At 32.9% G+C, this 9,843-nt stretch overlaps 2 protein-coding genes across 2 annotated transcripts; one reads left to right on the forward strand and one right to left on the reverse strand.

Annotated features, from left to right (window-relative positions):
* The first annotated feature begins 671 nt into the window (after positions 1 to 671).
* On the forward strand, positions 672 to 4,522 carry LOC112755488 (replication protein A 32 kDa subunit A). Its single transcript, XM_025803614.3, has 10 exons — positions 672 to 813; positions 1,113 to 1,223; positions 1,425 to 1,522; positions 1,661 to 1,702; positions 1,802 to 1,879; positions 3,092 to 3,167; positions 3,350 to 3,448; positions 3,528 to 3,607; positions 3,866 to 3,934; positions 4,020 to 4,522. The coding sequence occupies exons 1-10, from the start codon at positions 709 to 711 to the stop codon at positions 4,093 to 4,095; spliced, it is 834 nt and encodes a 277-aa protein (XP_025659399.1). The 5' UTR covers positions 672 to 708; the 3' UTR covers positions 4,096 to 4,522.
* A 3,949-nt stretch (positions 4,523 to 8,471) lies between these two features.
* On the reverse strand, positions 8,472 to 9,480 carry LOC112754139 (flowering-promoting factor 1-like protein 2). Its single transcript, XM_025801725.3, has one exon. The coding sequence runs from the start codon at positions 9,333 to 9,335 to the stop codon at positions 9,003 to 9,005; it is 333 nt and encodes a 110-aa protein (XP_025657510.1). The 5' UTR covers positions 9,336 to 9,480; the 3' UTR covers positions 8,472 to 9,002.
* Positions 9,481 to 9,843: the final 363 nt, after the last annotated feature.

Raw genomic sequence — 9,843 nt, forward strand, 5'->3', positions numbered from 1 at the left:
TAAGTACATGATAAAATTGCTAATAAGTTATAATTCAAATGGCATTTATAAGGTTGAATGGAAGCAAACTCTGAGAGAAGCGAATACTGTAGCTGACACTCTTGCCAAGAAAGGACAGCATCTTCCTCTTGATCTTCATCTGTTTGATACTCCGCCTCCTGACGTTAGAAATTCTCTTTGGTTAGATAGTTATGGTTCTCTAAGGCCGAGAGGCTCTTGTTAGTTTCTATTTCTTTTCTGTTTTTTGGGGTCTTTGACCCCCTTTTTCACAAAAAAAAAAGTCTCTCCATACTCAATTAAAAAATTGCGGATTCGAGTCTCTTATCTTTGATAAAAAAAAGTATATAATAAAATTGTGTAGAATAAATGAAAAATAATAATATGTGAAGAATTAAGAGATTTTTTTTTTCATTTTTTTTGGAATTGGGTTTTCTTAGGATAAAATAGTAGTTTATTCATTTTAAGAAAAGGGCATCAAACAAAAGATTCAGTAGATAGATCTGATCGGAGTATCGGACAAGAGAGAGTTAAAAGAAGGAAACCCAAACGGCGGGAAAAATGGAAGCATTATTGGCGGGAAAAACCAAAAAATAAAAACAACGCACCCATTTCCCTTTTTGAACACTTCATCTATTCGCATCGCGTTCTCAGTTTCTTCACTCTTCTCTCTTCGTTTCTGCTATCTTTCTCTTTCTAGGGTTTTTGAAGATGTTCTCAGGCTCCCAGTTCGACGCCACCACCGCCTTCTCCGGCGGCGGTTTCATGGCATCCCAATCCACCAACCTCAATGATTCATCCCCTTCCCCCGCGAAAGTAAACTCTTCTTTCTCTCACTTCTATTCTCCTTCTCTTTTCTCAAAGTTTTCGGTTTTTCTCTGAAGAGGAAATCATCGTAGAAAAAAAAAAGGGCTAAATTAGGGGAAAATAATAACAAGGAGAAAGTGTTTTGGTTTGCATCGAAAGCTTAATTGCAACTTTACCTTTTGAAAGATTGTTGGTAATGAAATACTGTGCAGTATTATTGTGTTTTCGCTTGTTAAATCTCTTGACTAACCCCTTTTTTTGTGGTTTCGACCTATTTTGACTTTTTTAAGTTTTAATTTTTTTTACAGAGCCGTGAAACTCAGGGTTTGATTCCGGTGACAGTGAAGCAGATAAGTGAAGCTACTCATTCTGGTGATGAAAAATCGAATTTTGTGATTAACGGTATTGATGTAAACAATGTAAGGTTTTAGCTGCTGCTGTGCTATTTTATCTGTCTGATACACAAATTTTAATAAAAAATGTATGAATTTGGATTTGTTTTTCTCCTGGTGATTTTTACGGTAAATTTTTTTGGTTACAAGTGTGTAGTTTAAAATCGGATCTTGGAAGGACAGAATAAATTTATCTTATTTTGTACTATTTTGACCCTGTGTATTCAGGTTACATTGGTTGGAATGATGTTTGAGAAAGCTGAGAGAACCACTGATGTTAATTTTGTTTTGGATGATGGAACTGGACGAATCAAATGCCGAAGATGGTAAGTTCTAATTTTCTAATCTCTATCTAAAATAAATGTTAATACATGTGCTAGTGGCTTTTGTGAACTTGACTATATGAGGCGATGTATTTTGGAGAGCTGAAAAGAGTTTGACTTTCTTGTTGATGATGTGGCTAGGGTAAATGAGGCTTTTGACACCAAAGAAATGGAAGAAGTACAGTAAGTTCTTAACTTTGGATGTTAAAGTGCTTATTAGCAACATGCATAGTCTCTATCTGCATCTGTTATCTCTTACCTTATCAAATTATTTAATGACAGGGATGGTATGTACGTTCGTGTATATGGCCACTTGAAAAGCTTTCAAGGCGTGAAGCAGCTTGTTGTCTTCTCAGTCAGGCATGTGTGCTAGATCCATTTGTTGTATGCTATGATCAATTGTGCCATGGTTTACTTTTTAGATTTACTATGTTAGTTTGTTGCGTGCAAAATGTAGTTTCACAGAATGCCTAACTGAAGGCTAAATATGTGGAAAATAAAAAATATTATTATTGGATGATCACTAAAATTGATCCAATTGCTTAGGCCCTTAATATATAGCAGGATTGCAAGAGAGACCCAAAGCATTTGAGCCCAAGTCTCAACCGTTGAATTCAGTAAAAGATTACACTGATTACTGACTTCATTTAGGCATCACCTGCAGCTGTTAGTTGCTTTGATTTGGATGTCTAGAGTTCTTGCCAATCAGCAGGTGTTCCCAGTGAGCTAGGAATTCATTATTAATCTACATTAGGGTGCAGTTTTCCTGGACTGCATTTAGTCATGGCTGCTTAAAGATGTTTCATTAATGGGTATATCAGAACTAGCAGTTACTTTCTATTGGTTGTGTTTGACTTTGCTGGATAAAGTTATATTTAAAGTTAATGTTTAAAAAAAAAATTATACAAATATTAAAAAGCACTGAATGTGTATGCAAGTTAATGCTAGCTGAGGACCTCTTGATTATGTTTGTCTCAGCTTCTGCTGTTAATTGTTTAAGTTTTGAGATTTTTTTTCACTTCCTTTTCATTTGTAGTTGACTAGTTGATATGAATGAATTGATGGTGGGCTGTCACCATTCCTTACAGAATGTGTTTACTGATTTTAGTCTTAAAGATGATTTGGCATTATTTATGTTGTGTTGTCTGATTGAGTGCCTTTACAATCATGTGAGTAAAGTAGCTTAGTTTTTGGTAGTTTTTTTAGTTTATTTCAGATTGTCTTACTGGGATTATATGATGCATGTTGTTCAAAACTCTTTGATGGTTTTGTCTTGGAACTTTGATTTTAGATGTGTTGTTGATTGTGATTAGTGTCCTCATGTTTATTTATTTATTTTGCAAATGTAGAACTTTGGGTTGAATCTTGGTAGTTTAGTCTATTTGATGGATTTGCATATTTGGAAAATTGATCTGCTAGTTTAAGGTCTATGTTTTTATGGCATTTTACCTTGTTGTGTGGCATAAATACAATCTATGTTTTAATCACTGGCAGAATTTTTCATATTTGTAACATGCCAGTTTGGTGTATTGGCTTGTACGATGCTTATCTTGTTTGTGGTGATTTTAACAGGCCTGTGACAAATTTTGATGAGATCTCATTTCACTTTATTGATTGCATACATAATCACCTCCACACCAAAGTAAAGGTAGGCATGGTTTTTCTATTCTGCTAGTCTATTTTCTGTTTGATCGTAGTATTATAGCAGTTTAGACTGCATAGACTTTCAAGAATATGATAATTTGAGAATTGTGTGCACTCTCATACATCATTCCTTTGTATATACATAATAATTCATAATAATTTACAATTTTTTTATATGTATTTCAGGCAGAAGGAATCACTCCTGCAAATCCTTCATCAGGCTCATCTTTGATCACTCCTGTCAAAAATGCATCGAATGGTTCACAGGAACCTTCATCTAATCCAGTATGACATTTGACACTCCAGTTGCTATAGTACTTGTTTAGTTTGATTAGATTTATGATATGATTTCCCTCCTGCTCAGGGGTATGCTCAGTATAGTGTGGATGGACTCAAGGATTGTGATAAATTGGTTATGGACTATCTGCAACAGCATTCAGACATGTGAGTTATACAACCAAACTTTCATATTTGTAATTTTTTTAGAATCTTTCCAATTACTGGTTTCAATAAATTTAGGATTGTTGACTACTCTGTGATAGGGCTAATCACAAATATGATCTATAATAGGGCATATATGAGTTATGATATGTTTGATGCTTGTAGTAGATTCCACCTAGTGAACAAGGTTTAGTTTATGTTAATTGCTCATTGTAGAGTACACATGACGCTGAAAGACTTCAATATGATTCTAAATTGCAGGTCAGATGAACGAGGAATACATGTCAATGAACTATCTCGAGAACTTAAGCTTCCAATGGACAAGATCATGTATTTTTTGTACTCTTCTATGTACTTGTTTTCTTCTAATCTGCATTCCAATCGCATATTAACTTGAAGCTGTTTATGATGCCAGGTTGTCTTTAAAGACTCTGGGAGATGATGGTTTAGTGTACTCCACCATAGATGACTACCATTACAAACAAGCTTGATGCTTGAGCTGGGTAATCAGGACATGAATCACTGATGCTGATGTTGGTCTATTTTACCTTTTTAGGTTTCTAGATAGTGTAGATATGCTTATGGATAAATTAACCTATTGTATGCTTTATCATATGAATTACTTGATCAGTGGTGCAAATTCCTGATGGTTTCTTAGATAATTTTATTAAAAATCATCGGTAAGCTATTTAAGAATTGTGAACTAGTATATGGACATAATCTTGTTCGGTTGTTATTGCCAAATGTTTTAGGCGTGTATTTTTTTTTAATACTGATATTGACATAGTAACTTGAGCATACAAAAGCATCCCTATACTGAAGCATTCCATCCTGGATGCTTATTTGAAGGAACTCATTGCTTTTGAGCAGTTTTCATAACTTTTTTAATACCATCTTGTGCAATTTATTAGAATTAAAGTCTTATTTTTGGTGGAATTATTTTTTTCAATGTTTTTTCTAATAAAATAATTAAATAAATCCTAACATAGACAGAAATCTGAGCTTGGCACGGTTTCTACACTGTCCCAAAGTGAAAACAGAAACTGTTTATACAGTTGCCACAAAAAAAGAAACCGTGTATGTGAGCGTGTTAATTTTAGTCATTTTTTATATATAGCTTTCTGCCTGTGGGTTTTCTATTTGGCTTGAGAGGTTGCTTTATTATTGCTGTGTCCAATGGCAGTTAGAGACTTAGCGACATAGTTGATTTTGAAAAAGAAAACGTCTAAACATTATTATTATTATTATTATTTGTTAGTTCAAGATAGTTAGACATGGAGATTCAACAAATCAGGAACTTTCACAGTTATAATTCATTGGGGCAGTAGATAACAAGAAAACTAAGAAGCATATTTATTTAGACAGAACCCCAGCACATTATAAGAATATAAGGAGGTGCCTTAACCCATTGCTGCCTTGCTGGAATGGTTTCTTATTTAAACTCAACAGAAAAGATGGACTGGTCAAATTCAAGATCGTCACACTAGAGAGGACGAGAGCGTGCTCTGTGTAAGATACTAATATCAGATGAACATACGATGGGGGTAGCCAAACAAAGTGCAGGAACTTTACAGAATAAGATGTTTACAAAATAATTAAATTCATAAACTTCTGAACGAGGCTCCAAAGTTCAGTGCCTGATGTCTCCATTAATTTATATATGGATTTGTTCTTGTGTATGGTGGCCCTGTGTTAGCTAGCTATAGACCAGAAACAAACTGCAATGTTGTTGGCAGTTGACATTGGTAACTGGAAGGGATCAAGATTGCATAGCGTTTGAATTCATCAAGATGAACTTGCAGATTGATTATTGAATCTGAAACAATAGCTATTTATAGCAGAATACAGGTCTTGAAAAAATGGGTTGAGTAAAGTAACACTGATTGAAGTGAAAACTCAGTCTCAACAACAAATACAATCTTGGATGAAGGGAAATTTTGAGCTCAGCAAGGTATTTGAGGCCAGTGAGAAATTTGTTCTTGAATAATGAGAAGCATGGAGTAACTTGCAGTGGTAAGTAAGATAACTATAGAGCATTTAAATTGTGGTTTGTAATTGCAATCATCATTGCAGCGCCAAATGCATTGACATCGGCATTGTAATGATAATGCAGCTGATGTAACTTAAAATATGTAGAACAATTGAAAGGTGAAAAAGGAAAAACTAAAGATTTTGTAGCTCCTGATCGCAATGCAGAAGGTAATCCACTAAAGTTTTATCATGTGAGAAAATTATAGTAGCAGGATCTGATGTTTAGGTTGGATATAGTTATATTTTGGGTGATTACTGATTTGTTGTTTTTTCTAGTTTTGCTGTTTTCTTTAGCTGTAGTAATAGTTTCCATTCTATGGTTGTTTTGACTCTTGAGTCAATCATGTTAAATTAATCAGAAAATAATCCTGGTAGAATGAAGTTTTATTATCCCCAACATTTTGTGGTGTACATAATAAAAGTAAGAAGGGCAATATTATTATTATTATTATTCTTTTTCAAAGAAGAAAATGATGAAAATTTGAGTGATGCGATGGTTCTAATGATTAGTGAAGGGTTCTAGTTGCTGTTGCAAAGTTTTATTGTATTTAATTTTGATTTGTTAATAAACAACAGAAGATAGATCTCTGCCTTCTCTTTGATTCTTTCTTCTTGTATGATTTTCATTTGTTGCATTATATTCTTTTGTTCCAGAACTTAGACTAAGTTCATTTAAACATGTACACATGACATGAAATGAAAATTGAAACAAGGTCTAATATAATATCCATAATCTTCTAAATTTTGAGTGAGTAATGTTAGTGTGCCTATTTCATTTAGAACAACACAAACTTCACATAAATATGCACATATATAACATGAATTGAAGCAAGATATGTTATCAAAATGTTTGGTTTATTCTGTCATACCTGTGGATTGGTCTTTTCTCATAGTCTCGTTGGCAATGCCTCTTGATTTTTAATATTTCCTTCTCTCTGTTTCTTCTAATTTTTCCTGCAAAAGCTTTTCCTCTCTTTTTTCTTTTCTTTCCTTTTTTCTCATCACAAATTGGAAGGAAGGTGCTCCTTTTATAAAGGTAGAGAGAGCTGAACAAGTTGTTCTACAACTTGCAATAGTGATTTTTCTTTTTCCGTTCTTCTTTAAATATGGAATGGAATTTTGGGCTTTATTTGGTTCGAAAAGTACCTTTTTTAGTTATATATATATTCAATTTCATTTATCTCTTTAATCCGTTTAATTTAAAAGCCTTTTTTAGAGCTAAGAATAAAATTGTGAATTTTAAGTATAAATATTAATAATATGAAAATAAAATTTAAACCCTAAATCCTAAAATAATACCTAAAAATATTTAGGACATGAAGATTTGTTGTTATAATGGGGATACCCTATGTTTTACATTATGTACTTCCGAACATTGGGGAAAACATGGATTCAAACACCTTTTTTTTTTCCTGGATATAATGAAAATGGATGAGATTTCTTTTTTATATTATTTTTTTTCCCTCTTGGTATTTGGTAAATAAGTGGATGAGATATCGTTTTCAAATACAGTTATACAGATTCCTGGAATCCAAAAAAATAAAAATAAAAAAATGCAGATTCTATGGGAAGCACGTGGCAAGTGAGGCACAGAAAATGACTGAGGTTTTCACAATAAGGCTCACGTGAAGGCCCATCCCCTTCTCCTCACTTTTCACTTGTCGTTACACGTGAGTCAAATATTTATATCCTAAATCATTGGATAACTGGATAATTATATTTTTTCTATTTATTATTCTTTTATTTAAATTTAATTTTAATTTAATTAAATTTCTCAAGTATTAGAAACGTTAATATATATGTTTTTTAATTTTAAATACTAGATTGAAGCTAGTTTTGTTTATTTATATATGATTTGTAGTTTTTTATTTTTTATTTTTTTAGATATAGGGAATATAGATGTGTGTACCACATATTTGGGATATATCATTGGCTGTGGGATCCATCTTTCAATTTCAGTAACAGTTACAATCTTATTGGATGACTTGTTTTATCTCTTTTATTTTATTTATTTATTTTTTGATCGGAGACTTGTTTTGTCTCTTTTGCCCTTTCAAACTCACTATGAGTTAGTTCTTCTTCAGCAGACATTCTTATGGCCTTCTAGAGGTGTACGAGGAAGCAAATAAAACTATTTTTACAAGAATTTTTTCTTCCCCGAACATTTCATGATTGAATCTTTTTGTTAGTATATAACTATATATTGTTAATTAATTTAATAAAATTATGTACTTCTAGAAAACAGATCATGTTTGTTTCATACTCTACAATAATCCTACTTATAAATTATTTTAAAAAAATATGCATTTATATTTATTTCTTTTATATACTCTACAATGTCTAAATGATTATTAGTCATTCTATATATTCCAGAAACATTCTCACTTTTGTTTCATGTGTTAGTTAATTAACCTGTGAGCAAGAAAAAGAAGCCATGTGATAAATTAATTAATTCCCTTAACTACCCTTCTAAATGTTCTAATGCATATATGATATAGTCACCAAAAAAATAATGCATATATGATATATAACTGACAAAGAACATGCTTATTAAAAACTCAAATCTTTTTTCTTCTGTTCCCCTCAATTCAGCCAATAATCTTCAATCACACAGAAACCTTTGTGTACTGAATTGGCCTTTCCTATAGTATTCTTATTATAAATGCCAAAACATTAATTAATTAATTAATTAATTAATAGAATTTGGAGATATATATTCTCTCAATTCACTCACACTCTCTCTTGTTAATGTTTTGAACTCCCAACTTCCTAAGTAAGTAAATTAGTTAAGCATTGTGAAGAAGATGTAGAAGGAGAGTTAATTAAGAACTGGGAATTTCATGAAATGCACAAAATATTATTGGAAATCATACAATATCTTACATAATCATGCATTTCTCAAGCACATATATATGCACTAAAATAAAACACCATCAAATATCATCTAAATTATTTCTTTATGATACAGATGGCACAAAAACAAATCAACTACTACATACCTTAATTAATAAGTTACTAGTGTTATTGCCATAATCCTCTAGCCATAGGAGCACACAACTATAACACAAGCATCCACAAGCATGGTTCAAAGAAAGAAACATACATACTTATATATATGAAAATTAACATAATAATAGCCCTAATGATAAGGGAAATTGAAAAAGGGAGAGGAAAAACACTCTCACACACAATAACATTGAAGCAACAAGCAAGAACAAAAAAAGAAGAAGAAGAAAGGATGAGAAGAGCTACTATCTATATATATGTAGCCATTAAGGAGATCATATAGATAGATGATCGTCGTATCATCTATCTGTCTGGCTGTCAGACTGTCTGTCTGTCAGCCATTGTAATTCATTATGGATCATCACTTGTCTCTAACATGGAAGACATTGGGGTTCTTGATGACGATATCATACATATTGATGGAGTTGAACTTAGAGAAGTCCTTGGGGAGTGAAATTAGGTCAATGGAGGAGTGTTTGTGGAATTGGTAGAGGTCAGGATCACCATCATAGTACCTCTCCCAACCCAACCCAATCAAGATTTGTTCAAGGAAGGTGTATGAAGAAACAACTTCACCACTTGGCAAGTGCACCAACACCTTCCTCTTTCCATGCCTCCCATCTGATGAGCCTCCTGCTTGTGGGTTCTCAACCAAACGGAACACACCATTGTTGAACACCCAAACCCCAGACATGTTTTGTTGTGTTGTTGAAAGAAAAGTAGGTTTCTTTGTGTGCGTTATGGTTTGATTTTTGGTTGTTGAATGTTGAGGAATGGAGGGAGGGAGGAAGGGTATATATATGTGCCAAAAAGCTAAAGGGGATGGGGGCAAATAAAACAAAAGGAAAATACTCTTGGAGTTGAAGTGGAAGAGGGAGTTGAAAGTTTATTGGGGTATGTTTCACTTTGGTATAGAATCTAGATATTATGGGGCCTATAATGTTTTTAATAATAAATGTACATATGAGTATATACAACTGTACATACATAGGGTGTCATTTAATTTAGGGCACAAGATGTAGCCATGAACACGGTATTTCCTAACTCGGCAGGTTAAGGACTAATCCGCCGCGGTACTGATTTTCATTTAAGGGTATCCAAGAACTAGCCATGGACATGGTTCGTTATGTTTTAATTCTCTTAAGAGATTCCTTCTTTTAATTTTGTAAATGAAGAAAGTAGAATTAGGGTTTATGAGTTTC

This window comes from Arachis hypogaea, chromosome 16, assembly GCF_003086295.3.
Source record: "Arachis hypogaea cultivar Tifrunner chromosome 16, arahy.Tifrunner.gnm2.J5K5, whole genome shotgun sequence".
NCBI lineage: Eukaryota > Viridiplantae > Streptophyta > Magnoliopsida > Fabales > Fabaceae > Arachis > Arachis hypogaea.